The sequence below is a fragment of the Hippocampus comes genome, unplaced genomic scaffold (genome assembly GCF_001891065.2).
Source record: "Hippocampus comes isolate QL1 unplaced genomic scaffold, H_comes_QL1_v1.1 scaffold108, whole genome shotgun sequence".
In the NCBI taxonomy this organism is placed as follows: domain Eukaryota; kingdom Metazoa; phylum Chordata; class Actinopteri; order Syngnathiformes; family Syngnathidae; genus Hippocampus; species Hippocampus comes.
In genome coordinates this window covers 855,829-874,030 of record NW_017805071.1, presented here as the reverse complement: position 1 = coordinate 874,030, position 18,202 = coordinate 855,829, and the positions used below count along the sequence as shown (strand labels likewise).

Sequence of the window (18,202 nt, the reverse complement as noted above, 5' to 3'; positions counted from 1 at the left end):
AAATAATGGCCCAAGACATTCATTGTTTGAGACAAACAAATTCACCCAAATTCACATGTAAACTCCACACAGGAAAGTCAGAACCTGAATTCAAATCCCCTGACATTTATATATCATTGTAAAAGTAGAGCACTTTTCTTCACTGATTAGCTCAGGGATTCTACTGCTTCACAATAAGGAGCGTCGCATCCATTTCAAGTCACATTTAAATTACCACCAATGATGTTGTGTTTCCCTGTAAATGACTGAAGCAAAATAATGTGAAGCAGGTAGAACAAACAAGCATCCTGCCAAGACTTTGAACAAGCAAAATACTGAAGGGAAAACAAGGAAGAGCAACAAACTAAATAAACACTGAACTTGAATCACATGGTCTATGCTGACAGCTTGACAAAGACCAGCCTGGGTGACTAATATAAACTAACAGAGGACATAAATACATATAAATATCTTATCTTCATGTAATGGGCGTCTGCCTCAAGAAGAAATGGCCATGACATCAGTAAATTGCATTGGTGAAACTCACGTTTAAATGAGAACTTATAAGGGATGAATAAAGTGTCTGTCTGTCTGTCTGTCTGTCTTCCAGACTGACTGACTGAAGTCTTTTTAAACCCTTTCCACACGACCAGTGTTTGTTATAACGAGTGAAAGGTAAAAGAGGCGTTCACTTCACATCAACACCACTCATATGCACACGTGCGAGCACGCAAACGTTCCCAATTTTGATCTGACTATGTTACGTCACATCGACTGCGAAAACACGTTTGTATTTTGGCATGGCATGTTGTACACTAAAACAGTTATAAGTTAATTAAATATGATGGTGGTTCATTAACTTATAAAATGTTTTCAGCATACAAATATAACAAAACGACATGAAAAGTGGACAAACGTATGGGTAGAAACGCACAGACCAATGACAAACAAGGCAAAACATCCAAACAGACGTTCACAAACAATTACTTAACCTGGAGGACTTGCGCTGACCATTTTGAATGATGGGTCTTTCAGCCAATAGCGCGCGGAGGACATGCCTCTCAGAGCCAATCATCCTCATCCTTTGGGCCATGGCGTGTTTCCGTGTGCTTTCGTCCTTCCGCGGCCTTGCTTGGCTGCGGTTGGGAAGTAACGACGCGGGTGGGAATGCTGTAGCGGTGCAAGTAGCTACCAAACCCACCTAAGGGAATGCAAAACTTCGGAGCGGAGTTCTACATTTTAAGACATTTGTGCGTACCCGAACAACCCTCTTCCTCCAGTCGCTCGGTTTCTCATGGAAGCGGATGGATTTGTAAGGAGGCGTCGGATGACAGCGGAGTCTGCAGGCAACGATCCCGGGGTTGCTGGCGCATCAGCCGGGGCAGAAGTTCGATGGCTGGGGGGCAGGTTCTTGGGAGTATCGGAAAGTATCGTGGGTAGCCTGTCGCCGAGGATTGGAGGCGAGACGGAACTACAGACTGGTGACTTCACCCGCAATGCACAGGATCAAAGAGATGACACTGAACCAGACTACGAGGGCTTGCCACAGGGAGCCTCAACGAGCACGCACATGTTGGCCGGAGCCGTGGCCGGGATCATGGAGCACTGCCTCATGTTCCCCATCGATTGTGTCAAGGTAGCCAAGCTCGGTGGCAGATAACGAGCTGCACAATTTAGCCTTTTTTCTGCGGAATGCATGTTGATTGAATTCCGTTGCCGTTAGCATAGCTCGTTAGCCTCCCATGCTAACCCAAACCCGCGTCAGATCTGAGCACAAGGTCAGCGGTTAGCTTCTCCTAGGTAACGCATGCTAATCTGAACCAGTTACCCAACGTTTGCTCGTTAGGTACCTTTTCATATTAGCCAGCTTTTGAACAAGAGTCCCCCATTAGGCGTCTCATTTGTTCGAAATTCAATTAAAAACCTCGATTAGCCTGTTTCGTAACCAATGTTTACGCGTTTATTTGGAGGGAAACTGAATTTTGAAAAAGTTGCTTAACATGAGTCAACAGTTGGTTTGTCAGCGATGTCTGAGCCACAGAGCTACCAATCAATCAACCAGCTTTATTTGCACACTACGTCCAAGGAATAGACTAATAGGATAGACAATGTAAACAAAACAACATATAGATACACAGAAGCATAAGTAAAAATTTAGATACTATCATTCAAAAGTTCCGTGTCATCAAGGCGAGTAAAATATTTTTTAACAATGGTTCCAGGTTCAATGGTATTCTAAGTTCATCTCTTGAATACGAGGTCAGTGGGTATAATTGTTATTTATCATCTTATACAGTAAGTGGCAACTGTGGCAGTGTCTGTAAGTGGTATCATGTAGCACACCTTAAGTTTGGCAAGTTACATGTACTGAATGATGACATTGTTCATCATTTATCCAGATAGATTTCTTAGAACAGCCTGTAACATTTCACTTGTTCTTGTCACACGACTCAGGATAAATGAGTGTTAAACTCTGTCAACCAACACAGCAGGGTTATAGGGCAGTCTTTTATTCCCATTTGCACACTGAGGACACTTTTGCAATCGCAGTGTTTGTTGTATTGGTGGGGGAGTCGAGACCTTTTGACCTCAAGGTCAGTCAGTTGTTCTTGATCATTGCATTGGAGAGATGACACAAAATAAGCTTTGGACATCCAGCTGCCTGTGTCACACTGAAAAGCAGCTCACACGCCCACCCTTCATCCACGTCTTGAACACCTGTAGTCTTCTCGCACAGCCTGCACGGACTGAGTCTGCGCTCATGTTTATTGTTGTCGTTTTTGAGGTGCTACCTAGCTAGATTCAGACAGACAGATCTATCGATCGATCTATCTGTCTGTCTGTCTGTATGTCTCTCAGTCATAACGTTTTTAGACATGACCAGTGTTTGTTATAATGAGTGAAAGGTAAAAGAGGAGTTTGATTCTCCTCAACCCCTGTCACAATATAATACAGCGTCACATTCGTTCAGTTAACACATTCATAATTTTTCATTTGTTTCATATTCCTGACTTAGAAGGGGGCTTCATACAAATCCGTCTGAACCAGGTACTTGCAGTGAATGTTGAACCTTTTTTGAAATTTTGTGAACACCTTGTGTTTTTTGGAACCTCGCCTTATATTGCTCGAAATCAGGCTCCTCCCTTGACAATTCATGAATATTTAATTAACTTGCCTTTAAAAAGTCGTTCAAGTTATTTTTACACTCAGCATTAATCTACATTGTAAAGTGTCATCCTGCTTTGCCGTCGGTATACGCTAAAGTAGTGGTGAACTGATAATTACAGAGAAAAAGTGTATGGAAAACATTACCCAGGCCATAAATATAAAATAATCAAATTAAACAGTAAGTCTGGTGGTAATCGAGCATGCCTTCCTGTGACACATGACAGGGATCACCAGCATGGCGCCCACGGGCGTCAGTTAGCCCCTAATGGACCACATGAGTAGCTTGTGAGCCTGTTGTACAAATGGTGGCTCACCAATAGATGGGACATTGTGACTTTCTAGGAAGTGAGGGGAGAGATAGAATTAAAACGCTTCTTATTGATATTTTCGTATTTTTTATCATGTTAGATCATTGTTGATAATCATTGTGAGAAATGAGGAACACGATTAGTGTCTTGTCATGGAGTAATATCATTAATTATTAATAAGATGATCAAAGGTAATTTGAGCAAAATTGTCAGTTCAGAAGTGTGTTATCCCTTTGCATTAATCAGTGCCCAAGTAGCTCTCAGTTTTAAAAAGGTCGTTGACCCCTGATATTCTTAAACAAACAAGTTCATTGCTCGCCATTTGGGATCCACTGTAAACCGAGAACACGCCACATGTCTCACTCACTGTGCCAATGTGTGCAGCGTTGCCTAGCTCGGTTAGCCCTGCATTCCTGATGACACAAGGTCTCATGAGGCCGTGTTTATTCTTTGCCCAAGCCCCCTGCATGTGTACACAGACCGGAGGTCAGTTAGAAGATTGTCCGTTCGGCCGGAACGCTGCCGTTAGGGGGATTATGTCACTGCTCGTTTCCCATTTGCAACTTTTATATTTTATACTCGGGAGCGCATGATTGACTCGGTCATAGATTAATTTATCGCTGTTTACATTTGCGGACACAAAGAAAGTTGCGATCTCGGGTCAATGGGAACACAGGCAGGATATACTCTGTGTCCTCGTGACCTTGGATCTTGTAACTTCGCGCTTCCTTCTATTCAATAATGCATGTACACCGACACGTTCCACATGCCCTATTCCAACCATTATTTGCTCACGAGGCTCTTTCATTGCTTTGCGATTGTTGACTTTGCCCCATTTTGATTCCTCGCCAGACAAGAATGCAGAGCCTCCAGCCCGACCCGGCCGCCCGTTACCGGAACGTGATGGATGCCCTCCGCCGTATCGTGGCAACGGAGGGAGCGTGGCGGCCAATGAGAGGCTTGAACGTAACCGCCATCGGGGCGGGGCCTGCCCATGCCCTGTACTTTGCCAGCTATGAGAAACTCAAAAAGACTCTGAGTGATGTGATCCACCCCGGCGCTAACAGCCATTTGGCTAATGGTACCAAAAAACTTAACGATTTTACAAATGGGCCGTGCTATATGATGATACATAACTATACTGATTTTTTTATACCCAAGTCCCTTTGCGATCTAGGCTCAATAGTACATGCAATAACACGCTGGCATCTGATTGGACAAAACATTTTCATTGCAACCGTTGTCAGTAACTAAATTCCAGCTAGATTTGACTCAATTCCCATGCGTGGACATCCTTATACTGAATGCTATTGTTACTTTTTCTATGTTTTCCCTATTGTCTCTCTCACCTCTTTCCAGAGTATTGGGAGGCTGGGTAAGTCCTCTTTCTCCCCTCCAAATAACTCTTCACTTCTTTTTTTTTTTTTCCTCCGAGTGTATCAATGAACACTGTTGTCCACTAGATGTCACTCATGACCAGACAACTTGCTGAGTCACGCAAAACAATGCTTTGTTTGTTAATTAGCGAAGGTTCCCGACTGATACTTTCGAACTTCTTTCCAGCAGTCAGTAAGCCTTGTGAATGCTCCCCAGTTAGTTGAGATCATTTTAATGTCTGAGTCGTGTTAATTGCAGGAGCAGCCGGATGTGTGGCCACGCTGCTTCACGATGCAGCCATGAACCCATCAGAAGGTACAGGACTTCACAAAACCTCAAAATTCTGTAATATCATTGGGTGATTTATCACATCAAGGAACAGTTGTGGGGGTGGGATCAATTGTTTAAAAAAAAAATTTAATCAGCGAAAGAGGGCTTTGAAAGGATAATCAGATATTAAATTCCAATTCGATTTGTTCTTCAAAATTGTTCAGCCCTATTAAGATCCAAATAGTTTGTGTTAAATTGCGTATTCCCTCACTCTAATAAATTCGTTTCACTGTTTGCAACATGTGAAAGTAGTGGAGACCACTGTGAGTAAAAGAGTGTTTTACATTTTCGGTAGTGCTGATTGGTTTTCACCATGGAAAATTTGAGAGAGCTCCAAAACTGCAAAAAGTTTGAAGTGAGGGAATTAGAAGTGCCAGTGGAAGAAAAACAAACATTCTTGAGAACACATGCCGACAGAAACTAGTGACTTTTCTGTAGGTTATTCACTTCTCTCTTCTTTTTTTTTCCCGCCCCCCCGGTCTTCAACTGTCTCCCTCAACCCTCTGCACCCCCGGACATCCTTGTGGTCCTCCCTAGTTGTGAAGCAGCGCATGCAGATGTATAACTCCCCGTACCGCGGCGCGTTGGACTGTATACGCGCTGTGTGGAAGAAGGAAGGCCCCCGCGCATTCTACCGCAGCTACACCACCCAGCTGACTATGAACGTACCCTTCCAAGCGCTCCACTTCATGACTTACGAATACCTGCAGGAGCTGCTCAACCCCCACAGACAATACAACCCCTCATCCCACATGCTGTCCGGGGCCCTGGCCGGGGCCCTGGCCGCCGCTGCCACCACGCCGCTGGACGTGTGCAAGACCCTCCTCAACACCCAAGAGTCGCTCGCCCTCAGCTCCCTCTCGGCCAACCAAGGAGCCCACAGACATATCACGGGCCTGGCCCACGCCTTCCGGACGGTTTACAGGCTGGGCGGCCTGCGGGGCTACTTCAAGGGAGTGCAGGCGAGAGTCATCTACCAGATGCCCTCCACGGCCATCAGCTGGTCTGTGTACGAGTTCTTCAAGTACGGACTCACCAAGCACCAGCTCGAAAAGAGGCGAGCGCAGCAGATGGAGGCGGAGATGTAGACGGCGCGAGGTGAAGCCAGCTTATAACGCACAGCACATGAAATCACCCCATCTCCACTGTCCCATTGGCCAGACAGGCCTTTCTGGAAAGAGTTTTTAAAATGCCGTTTGCTGATTACGCACATTATGATTTATGTTGCTAGGTGAAAGAAATGTCACAGTATTCGAATTGTTCAAGTAGAGGCCACGGGTTGTCACCAGAGGAGGGCAGTAGTGTTATTTTAATAACCTTGTTTTGGGATCAGCTTCTTTTTTTTTTTTTTAACACATCCAATATTTCAAATTTGGTGTTAAGAGGATTTTCAGTCACATGAATGTGTACTGTAATTGATTCTTCAAATTTACAGTTCAAAATGATGGGGGAAACTGGAATCCTGCAAACAGTCATTTAAATGATTATAACCAAATCTGCATTGAAATATGAGGGCCCCCCCCCCTTTATTTGCCCGCCCTCTGTTTATTTTTTTTAATCCACAGCTAGACTTTACATGAATCTCAAGCTTATATTTAATTTATCCTCAATTTCTCCCACATAAAAATGTGATCCATCGCCTGTTGGCATAATTTGCTTTGTGGCGCTTCCATTGGCACCCCCCTCGTACTTGTCAGCTATTCACCATTATTGCCTTGTCTTGCAGACGGCTGTTCTGAGACTGATCTTAGTTTCTGTCACTGCTACTACTGAGTGTGTTAATGTCCTCTTCTTTGATGGTACAGGTTACACGGAATTGAATAGGCCGCGCCCCAAAAACCAAGAGTCAGCTCAATAAGCAATGGTGGAAAATGTTGCTATCATACCCACATTGAGTAAATGGAAGCTGTCATTCTAACTGATTCTGAATTGCACTCATCATGAAATAATAAATTGTGAGCTGTGGACAGTGCTCATAAATCATCCCAAATCATTTTGGTTGCTATTTTTTTCTTAATGCTTTATCTCTGGTCAAACAAGCGTGCATTGAAACTATACTAGTGTGATATAGAAAGATTCCTGTGGAACATCAAAGTGATGTTTCGTTTTAGTTTGACAGGTAAAGTTGTTTAGTCTTCACTAGTGCAGGTGCACTTTCACCCGAAGACTGAAACTACACATGCATAAAGAAAAAAACAATGAACAAGACAAAGCTGTGGAATTTGCCAAATGGTGCATGATGAAGTATGTCTTCAGTGCAAAGAAACGAAGTGAAACTCAGCAGGTACACAATGTCGAGGGATGAAGGGAACTATTCAATCATACGAGACAGACTTCAAACTGGCCATGATAATTATTTTAGATTATCATAAAATATAAATTGTCAGGTATCTGCGGAAAATACCAATTACCGTAATGTCAAGCTGGATGAAAATAAGGTGCTTGCTTATGTCATTGATCAAGTTGTCCTTTGTATGCCAGAGCGTCAACCAGACTTGGTTAGAAATGAATGCCGAGGCCTCTTTTGAGGCTGTTCAGCCTGAGCGATATTTCCTGAGGCTGAAGGCTGCGTTTAAGTCCTCAGTGTAGCTGATATGTAATTATATTTACAGCACAATACACAGTTTAAGAAGATTTTGACAAATACCTTGTCAAATTTCCAATGCGGCCTGGTATCTCATGTAATCTAAAGCCATGTATTTTTTTCGTTGAAACACACACATATTTATGTACAGTATCTTCGTTGAAAAAGTCCCAAGTGTTGACAAAGGGCTGTCAGATGGACTTGCACACACTCCCTTGTGGACGCTTATGAGCCTGTGTTTTGGAAATTCAAACCTCCCCTCAAAATCCCTGAGAGCGAGCACCTGTGGATGTGTTCATATTTTCACACACACACACACACACACACACACACACACACACACACACACTAAGGCAATTTTAGAATATGAATCTCTTCCTCTGTTTCGGTTCTTCCTTGACTGGCCTCCTTGACCTATAGAGTGCCGTTTTATAAAAAAAAAAAAAAAAGTTATATCCAAAATGTTCTGCAGTTTCATCAAAAGATGATTCCCCCACCCCCAAAATCACACGTTTCTGTAATATTGGCCTCCAGGAGTGTGAACCCTTGGGGAGCGTGTGTAACATTGCACCAACGTTCTGGATGAAGGCAGGTGTCCCCCACTTTCTCTCACACCCATGCTTCTTTTCTCTTTGAAAACGTGCGCGAGGTCATTAAATCTTCATTGGAACACTTCAAGACTGGAATTTAAGATCCAGCACGCAGCTCCTGTGTACGTCCACGCTCGTGTGCCAAGTGCAGTGTGTGTGTGTGCAACACAGGTGCAGTCAGGGACACTGAAGAGGAAACAGACCTCCCTACCCTTTAGAACTTGATCTTGAAAAGGAAGCTGTCCTCTGTCAAATTAGCTGAGCTGCTGTGCCTTCCAGTTCTTGTCACCTCTAACTGCTTTGATGACACCTTTGCAACCTTATTGACTCCCACATTGTCTCGCTACCCTGAATAAAAAAAAAAAAAAATCAGTTCATACATGTAACACAAAACTTTGCTCGGGACATTTTTCTGTCAGGCAGAGTCTTCCTGCAAACATTCAGACATTTTTTCAGGTGTTCAGCACAATTGTGTTTCAATGTCGAGCTTCCAGGGGGGGTTGTGATTCTGTTCTACTCAGTCAGCAAAGAGAGTTAGGAATACCTAAACCCACATCTAAAGCTCTGGTCGGAGCCCAAAAATGACAAAAATCCTCAATTCCTCAGGCTCCATTTTTCAAGCACCGCTGTGTAGACATGAGGGCCAGGAGAGTGTATAAAACGATAAATCAAAAGCCTTAAAGACCACAAATATGACACAAAATCTCAAGTTTTGAGTGGTCTATCTTTACTGCCACGGCGTCTTTTCCTGCTTAAAATGTTAAAACCTTTCCAAATACCATAGCCCCGAGTCGGACCCAAGAATTAAAATCCCACTGATGTTGGAATCCATCTTCTGCCATTTGTTGTCCTTAAGTCAGTTTTGGCTCCATGGGGGCTCAGGTCTTTCAAAAATCCGCACACTTTTTCAAGTCTGAGGTGGTTTGGCGGGTGCTGCCTGATCCCTCTAACTTGGTAGGTATGCCCTGATACATTAAAAAACCAAATGTGGTCAGATTAATGAATGGTATTATAATCCAATTAAATCGAGGTTCATTTTTTGTCATTTCTTTTTTTTCAGGTCCATGGCGGAATCACATTTCCTGATGGGGGACCCTTTTCCAACTAGGAGGCCAAGGAAACCTTCCAAACCATTTTTTTTTTTTTGCATTGTTAGAGCAAAATGTGGCTTGTGGCTAGTCATGCCATTTCACCTTTTCAAAGAATTTTTTTAAAAAGCCAATTCAATTGAGGCACAGAATGTGGGAGTGCATGACAGGAAATGGGGTCTGAATCGCCAGTTTATCAGTCAGTCCCTTCAAATGGGTGACCGTTTCATATTCAGCCTTCTGAGCTAATCCCTCCCCATTCAAACATTTCGATTGGTCATTTCTGCTTGCTTTGAAGAGTACTTTGGAGCTTTTGGAGACTTGTTGTCCCATTTGACCCCTCAGACAAACACAACCTAGACATCCGTGTGTTTACTTTTGTTCTGCCTTAGTGAGTCTGAACTCTTTCAATCGGTTGAACAGCAAAAGCTGGAGATGCAGAAAGGTTGTTTCATGATATTCACCTGTTTGTTCATACAACTGTGATTTGTCTTGATGGCAGAGACAAGAAAGAGTCTTGATTATATCGCTTCAAATTGTGTGGAAAGGAGTCATCTGTTGGAGAAATAGGAGAGGCCGCAGCGATGGTTTGCTTGCCTTGTGATGGATGTGACATCCCCATAGGGGCGGTAATATAGTTAAGTGTAGAGGTCTTGAGGTTTCACTGTAAATGTTTACATTCCCTAGTGTACTGATGTTATCTGCTAAATGTTTCTGGAACTAGCCTAAAGATCTTCCTGGGTGAAACTGTATTCACATGAGATTAAGTCAAACCAGCAGGATTTCACCATGAACCCCTGTTTATCCAAAGTCCCGCCCCCTATCTGCTGAGGACCAATTGGAACACCTGCAATCTACAGTCGGAAACATCAAGTATTTGTTTTACACAAACCTTCTTTAAATGTTGCAGCCACATCAGCATGGGCATTTTATGTAAATGCATTTTAAAAATGTATTTAAATATTTATAGCACAGTGACCTGACCAAGTCAAAGCCATTGAACAGAAAATGTTGAAATTCAAGCTGGAAAATTTTGCATGTGGGTACAAGTAATACATACAGTCTAATTATGCCACAGTAACTTCTGTGCAACGAGGACAGAGTGGGATGTATAATATTGATGGTGATATATTTCAATATAATAATGAAGTACAATCCATACGTTCAGTGTGTAACACATCTCCATACCATGTATGCATAATAGTGATAATACACATTGAAGAAGAGGAATAAAGATAATAAAATAGTTTCAAATATTGACCTGACCAGCAGATAAATATACATCATTTTTGATTCCGTGTACAAATATGCTAATAAATTCATGTACACACTGAATGCAATTTTAGAAGTATAATATGAATGTACTGTGTAATAGTGTACCAACACAGTTCTAAATTGGGTTTACTTAACATAAAATGGTGTTTGTGTACTTTTCTAAGACTTAGAGATTGTTCTGTTAACTTCATAAATTAAGTTTTGAAAACTAAAATTTCTAAGTAAGTAACATAGAACAATTGAGTTACTCTAACTGAAAGCTTTTGAGTAACTATATCAAAAAATATAAGTTGGACGTAATCGAAACATTGAAGTTCAGAGAACTAGAACTTTTGAGTTCACCAACTCAAAAAAAGTGAGGCAATTTATTGCCTCACTTTTTTTAGTTCAGCTAACTAATTCGGGTTTACAGTGTAGCTACATGTAATATTGAAATAGAAGAGTGTGTGCGTGCGTGTGTGTGTGTGTGTGTGTGTGTGTGTGTGTGTGTGTGTGTGTGTGTGTGTGTGTTATGCTGCGACTGCTTTACTAACATAAATAAAGCTAATTGTATCAAATACATACAGTATGGGATAAAAGGTGCATTCTTTCTTTTGTTAAAATATAAGATAAGAAAACCTTTATTGGTCTTGCAATGGAGAAATTCCCAATTCACAGCATTGCACAGAGCTACAGACAACATGGCCATCTCAGGACTTAATAAAATGACCCCTGATGGGTAAAAGCTCCCTCAGCCCTCATGAAGTGCTCCTGTGCGTGTGTGTGTGTTTTAAGTATTTGGAGCGGTTGCCATGGGAGCCTTTTGTCCGGAGGACGCCACCTCACTCCGATGAGCCCTGCTATCTTTGGAGGCATGCAGATAGCGATCGCTGCACTCTGCCGTCGTCCGGCCTGCGTCCTCAGGCACCGCCGTCCTGTCGCCAGCTCTATTTACACTATAGCACCGCTGTGCACGGCGAACGCTGGGACCAGGGGGAAGTGAGTGTCTATCATGGAGACAAACGCTCTGTTTATGTTGTCATTCGCCTCCATTAGTGACAGCTTGCAAGGAGGAGGAGATCCACGTAATGGACTCTAATTAACACAACGCTCGTGGACGTCCCAATCAGCTATTGGAGGAGTATGTGGGTTAATACGCGGAACCGTATGTTGAACCATCATTTTATTTCGATTTTGTTAATGCATCTTGTGAGGTTGTCTGGTTAATGTCCATCTGTGAATCCTGACCGGAAGTACATTCTCGAAGTTTCTGGTTCTCGTCTCAGCAAATACCCCTTGGAACGTTCTCACAGGAAAGACACTAATACTATTTAAAGATTAGTGTCACTTTAAAAAAAAAGATAGCTCAAGGCATTTTTTTTAAAGTACACACGTGACTGTGCAAAAGTCTTAGGACAACACCGGCACTAAAATTGCCGTTTTCCTAGATCTCGCTTCAATTTTTTTTTAACATATTTTTTTTCGTTAAGTTAATTTACACTGACATTGGATTATGGGGTTTACTCCATGCTATAGAACTGAAATATGTCTGAATACAAAAGTCACACTTTACTTGTATTGCCGCTGGATTTTCCTCGTATTGAAATTTAATGGGGTTGTGGGATGGTCAATATAGCATTTCTGAAAATTCACAAATAATGATGGCCCAAGGATTTTGCGTCTGAACTTTATTGCAAGCACCTGTACTAAAAATGTAGTCAAAATCATCCGGACACCTACAATCAGGCAGCCAGTCATGCAGCCAATAAGTGAAGAACGTAATGAAAAGAATAAAAACGTTTTGAATAAGTAAATATAATAATGACACGTTTGTATTCGATGGTTAAATGATCATTATAAATACAATACAAAATGAAAATTAAGCAAAAGGTTTTAGGTGTAGGCCTGGTTTGAATGTGTATTTCCCAGTGTGTGTGAGTGCCCAGCTACACAAAATATTTGTATGATTTTTTTAATGAAAAGAAACGAGTAGAAGAAAGTCTAAGTTTCTTTTGCTAATATTTCATTGCGTTAAAGGTAAATTTGTGATTGATCAATAATGAAAATCTGTTCACAAACGTTTGCTGCAATAAATTAAAAAAATGCGTATTGAGCATTTCCAATACACACTTACACACCTTCAAAACAAAATTCCGAAATGAATTCCACTGTCATCATTTTATGATTTCATATATATCATTATCAGTTTATTGAACTATGTGGGCGTAAACAGCCATAAATACAACTGCTCCGTTAATTCACCGACAAAAAAAAAATGTGTCACGTGCATGTTGTGAAGGATAAACAATGTTTAGCCTATATATCACAATAAAAAATAAAAAGATCCAAAAAATGCTGCCTCAAGATCAGCATCCTCTCTTGTGGCAATTCACTGCGTAAAGCGTTCAATTCGGACTTTAAGCTGTACAGCAACTTCATTGACAACGTTCAGTAAACAAAAGGTTTTGTCCACACGGCATAAAAAGGCTACTGCATTTATTTCAGTCAAACCTTTACATTTCGGTTGCACTCCATTCAGAATACAGTCATCATTCCCAAAAGGTACATCCAAGCTGTGCGTCCAAAGGTGCATTACCACGCCCTAATCCCCTGCAGCGTTCCCTGGCACGGAGGGACCACCGCCCCCTGCGCGGACTGGGTCTGCGTCTGCGCGCCTAAAGGTCCCAAATTCATGTTCATGAAGGCGTTTGCGGCGCTGTTGGAGGCCGGTAGAGCAGGTAAACTACAAGAGTAAGTGTTAGTGTACACCGAGTTGTTGTAGCTGTAGGCCGGGTAGCCGTTGTAGCCGTACGCGCTCGGAGCTCCCACCGCTGAGTAGGAAGTGTTATAAGTAGGCGATCCAGTCAAACAAGGCCTGCCGTCCCGCACCAGCACCGGCACGGCCACCCTCCTGGGCGGCGGCGGAGGAGGCGGGGGTCCCGGCGGGTGATGATGGTGATGGTGGTGGTGGTGATGTCCGGCCATCTCCAATGTCTTGTCCTGCCGTTGTCTCTTGCATTTGTACCTGCGGTTCTGGAACCAGATCTTCACCTGCGTGGGCGTGAGCTTGAGCGAACTTGCCAGGTGCTCTCTCTCCGGGGCGGACAGGTAACGCTGCCGCTTGAAGCGACGCTCCAGCTCGAACACTTGAGTCTGAGAGAAGAGCACCCGGGGCTTCCTTCTGGTCCGCTGCTGCTTGCCGGGCGGCTTGTCGGTCTCGTCGCCCCGCGACGCACCTCCGACCTCTGCGTGACGACACGTGGAAATTTGAAATACAATTTCACGATATTCATATGCGGTAAATGTGCGTGACTCCATTAATTTTCACATCGAGCATGAATTAAAAGCAAAATATACATTACAGTAACATAAAAAATGTGATCTATCTATCTATCTATCTATCTATCTATCTATCTATCTATCTATCTATCTATCTATCTATCTGTCTATCTGTCTGTCTGTCTGTCGGTCTGTCTGTATGCCTCTGCTTAAAATGTTTAGCATAAAAATTGCAACAAATTTCTATTTTTACAGAATATTGAATAATAAATTAAAAACTATAAAATTAGATTATTTTTCGTGAGGTACGTTCAGTAGAAAAAAAATATGACAACTAAGAAAATATTTTTCGATCATCCAGCCATTTTCTAATCCGTTTATCCTCACACGGGTCACGGGCGTGTTGGAGCCTGTCCCAACTCTTCAGGCAATAGGCGTGGGGGGGACCCAAAATGGGTTGCCAGCCAATGGCAGGGCACACAGAGTGGAACATCCATTCGAGCTCACGCACGCACCTCGGGACAATTTAGACTTTAGAGTGTTCCATTAACCTGCCATGCATGTGTTTGGAATGTGGGAGGAAACCGGAGTACCCGGAGAAAACCCACGTTGGTACGGGGAGAACATGCAAACTCCACACAGGTCGGAATCGAACCCTACACCTCTGCACTATGAGGCGGACGTGCTAGCCAGTCGACCACCTCTCCACCCTTTTTCCGATAATGATAAAAAACAAATTTAAATATCATCATGACGCTCACATGACAGGAATGGCTCAGAATATTGATGTAAAAATCTAAATCTGATTGAAAACGTCATTTTTATTCTGCATGATGCTTATATTGTATTTATTGAATACAAAATTATGCCAATTTAAGATTATATTTTTAGAAATTCGAAATGTTATTTAAAATGTCATTATTTTACGTGGGATGCTTTTATTGTACATTTCCTTGAGACATACATTCTGACTTTTTAATATTAAATATTTCAGATTCAAATATTATTAAAACGGGATTATATTATATTTGACATAAAACTTGGGTCAATAGAAAATACATTTTCATTTATAGAATTATCACAACATGAAGTAGTTTCTTGTCAGGCATACTTATGTCAAACAAAACTTCAGACAGCACTTATATATGATGAAATCGCTCTCTCCTTGGCTGTCAGGTGAAAGTTTCGTACTAGTTGACTCCAATGTCTATGAATTTAAAACAAAATCTATGTGTAAATATTAAAATGTTGAGTTGACAAATGTCACTCACATGGTCACTTCATTGTACTTAAATCATTTGGTGAGATATAACACAAAGGATGGCGCCCAGATGTGAGGGTCAGAGTTTAATGTAAAATATATGTTCACTATCGCGGTTGTGGTTTGCAGTGGCGTAAGGGCGCAGGTGGTTCTCACGTCCCTTTCATAAACCCCGAAAATATGAGCACTACGATCGAATAAATGTGCACGATCGTTCACCGTCTGATTGATTTCAAAGGCGAAATATTAGATACATTTCCTGTCATTATGATGCAGTGCAGATGCAAAAAAGAGAGAAAAAACGGTTACCTGAATATACCTCTGTGAAAGTGTCAATCAAAACCGAGCTGTCAAACCTGACTTTTTTTTTTACCCAACTCTTGTGTTAGCTCTCGTGCGTTTACCACAATTCAAGAATAAGGTCGTGTTATTTTTTTCCCCCTCATCTGTGAACAGCACGTACTTTTGTATTAGGTGTGTCACTCTTTTGATCAAATTTGATTAACCGTCGAGAAACAGAATTCGAGAATGTGGATTTAAATGAGCTTTGCACGTTATTAAAAAACTTGACACGAACGCTCACTGATGGATCGATTCAATAGTTGTATGGTGCACTCACTGTCGTCTCGGTCTTCCTGCTCGGTCTCCAGTTCCAGGTCCACTGGGTGGATATGCGCCGGGTTGCCGAACATCTCCAACCCTGACTCCGCGTGCAGCCGATCGGGTCCGGCGAGCGCCCCGAGATACGACATTCTCTCGTCGCTCTCCGAGCTGATTGGACTCGGGCTGTCCCTGCGGGCCAGCATGCAGGAGGGCGGCGAGTGGGCTTGGAGAGCCCCGGTCTGCAGCGGGAGCGCGCCGGACAGACCCGAAAGGCAAGAGATGAACTGAAATTCTTGCGATTGCTGTTGCAGCTCCAACTTCAAGATGTCCTTGACTGAAAAAGGCGTGCTGGAGGATGTTATAACCGGACTGGGAAGCATGGTGTTCCCGGTGGAAAAAAAATATTTACGTGTCCAAATAGAAAGCTCCGTGCGTAAATGTGTATTTTTGTCTTCTTTCAAAACAAGACGCTCTGTAGAGACATCCCTCTCCTTCGGCTGCACGTCGATGACTGCAGGGCGAGGTGGGAAAGAGGTGGAGGGGGCGTCGATCCTGTTTGGTTGGCTCAACGTATAAGAGAGAAAGAGTTGGATGAGCCAAGATGCTGTCCTGTGCTTGAAGGGACTGATAGAGATCCAGCCTCTCTCTCTCTTTTGCGATCTCTTGTGATCACTAACCCCATTAAAAAAAAAAACCTCCCGATTGAAAGTGATGCGATGTACTATAAGATAGGGGTTCGGAAATAATACATTTGCTCTCCATGTGCCACGAGCACGATCAACATTTTAAATACAGTAGCCCTTGGCGTTAAAAAAAGGCAGATCGTTCCATTCCTAAAAGGTATATTTATTATAGTAAGGGCCTGTAATACTACGAACAAATGGGAAAAAACCCCAACTGAACTTCAATAATGATTGAGTTCAAATGGAACACTCTAAATTGTCCTCAAGGGCGAATGTTTGTCAATGTGTGCCCCGCGATTGGCTGGCAACCAGTTCAGGGTGTACCCTGCCTAGACAGCTGGGATAGGCTCCAGCATGCCCGCGACCCTTGTGAGGATCAAAGGAACAGATAATAGATGGATGGATTTTTATTTCAGTCATTTTTTTTCAGTAGCACGAGAGCCCATACTAGTGAAATCACAGCAAGAAAACACATTTGGCAACATAAAACAACTGAGAAAACGCACCCCCCCCCCATTAATTATTTATCAAAAAGCATTTATCATGTGCTGAATGACAACACCCTCCATCCAAATAGTCCCATTACCACTATAGATTAGGCATATCTTTGTTTCCTGTCTTGGCTATAATGGATAAGATAACAACTCCTAGACGGCATATGAAATACTCCAGAAAAGGATGTCCAAGAATATACTTTAGACTTGAAACGTCTATTTATAACTTATTAATATTAACTTGAAATTTATTCTGCCTCAAGATGAAGACATTAACAATGTTGAATTGAACTGATTTAGTATGAGTGGGCAACTTTTTTTTCATCAGCATTTTAGTTCAATTTGGCACATGATGTTACATACTGTGATATATTAATATTATTATTATTATGTGAGCATTTGTTTTAAATGTTAAAGTACGTGTTAAAGGTTTTATTGCGTGCGCGGGGATTAAACGCTCTCCTTCAGATTCGTCACATTTCGAACATTAAAAAACGAGATAATAAAATCAAATAATACGTCTATCGATTGCGTTTTGTCGACTTCATTTGAAAGTTAATTTGACTCCGATCCGAAGCACTTAAATAAACATCGGAATTGTATCGACGTGTCAAAGGGGGGCGCGTGTTTGTTGAAAGGGGACACCTCTGTTCTTACCTGTCGACTGTGGCCCGAGTGCAGGCGCCAGGCTCCGAGAGCCCATTGGTCCTAAACCGTGTGGAAAGAAAAGGAAAGCATGCTGGCTTAATCTCATCCGCTCGCCATCGACGAGATGCTGTTTAGATTAGGCCCTGCTGCGGTTTACAAACGTGTCTTTTTAACCCTTAAACGGGCCATTAAAACATAGAGAGGAACGATGGTCTGAAATGTGAAATTAAACACGTGGTTTTCAATTCAGACTAGAATGCGATTTTAATCCGTTTTAACCCGGAAAAGGCTATATAATATGAGGATTTTCGTGTCATTTTGGAACCGTTTGAACCAATGATTTTCTTCTGACTTCAGTGGAATGTGGTTGTCAAAACACGCCCACACCAATCCAGTGTATCGTAGATATTTATTTAATCCTGTTTATTGAGTGTTAAAACAACAAGTGAACAACTCTCAAATGGACAGCTTGTGTTAAATATGACATTACAGTTCCATTTAAAAATGACTGACATTAAGAGGGAAATCTCGATTGTTTTAAGGTACTTAAGAATCA

The 18,202-nt window shown here is 42.2% G+C and overlaps 2 protein-coding genes across 2 annotated transcripts; one reads left to right on the top strand and one right to left on the bottom strand.

Annotated features, from left to right (window-relative positions):
* Positions 1 to 1,076: 1,076 nt before the first annotated feature.
* slc25a28 (solute carrier family 25 member 28) lies at positions 1,077 to 7,155 on the top strand. The gene is made up of 4 exons (XM_019864653.1): positions 1,077 to 1,615; positions 4,308 to 4,536; positions 5,091 to 5,147; positions 5,700 to 7,155. Exons 1-4 carry the CDS (start codon positions 1,274 to 1,276, stop codon positions 6,248 to 6,250), a joined length of 1,179 nt encoding a protein of 392 aa, XP_019720212.1. The 5' UTR covers positions 1,077 to 1,273; the 3' UTR covers positions 6,251 to 7,155.
* A 5,210-nt stretch (positions 7,156 to 12,365) lies between these two features.
* On the bottom strand, positions 12,366 to 16,755 carry nkx2.3 (NK2 homeobox 3). The gene is made up of 2 exons (XM_019864571.1): positions 15,838 to 16,755; positions 12,366 to 13,923 (listed from the first exon to the last, which is right to left on the bottom strand). Exons 1-2 carry the CDS (start codon positions 16,199 to 16,201, stop codon positions 13,271 to 13,273), a joined length of 1,017 nt encoding a protein of 338 aa, XP_019720130.1. The 5' UTR covers positions 16,202 to 16,755; the 3' UTR covers positions 12,366 to 13,270.
* Positions 16,756 to 18,202: the final 1,447 nt, after the last annotated feature.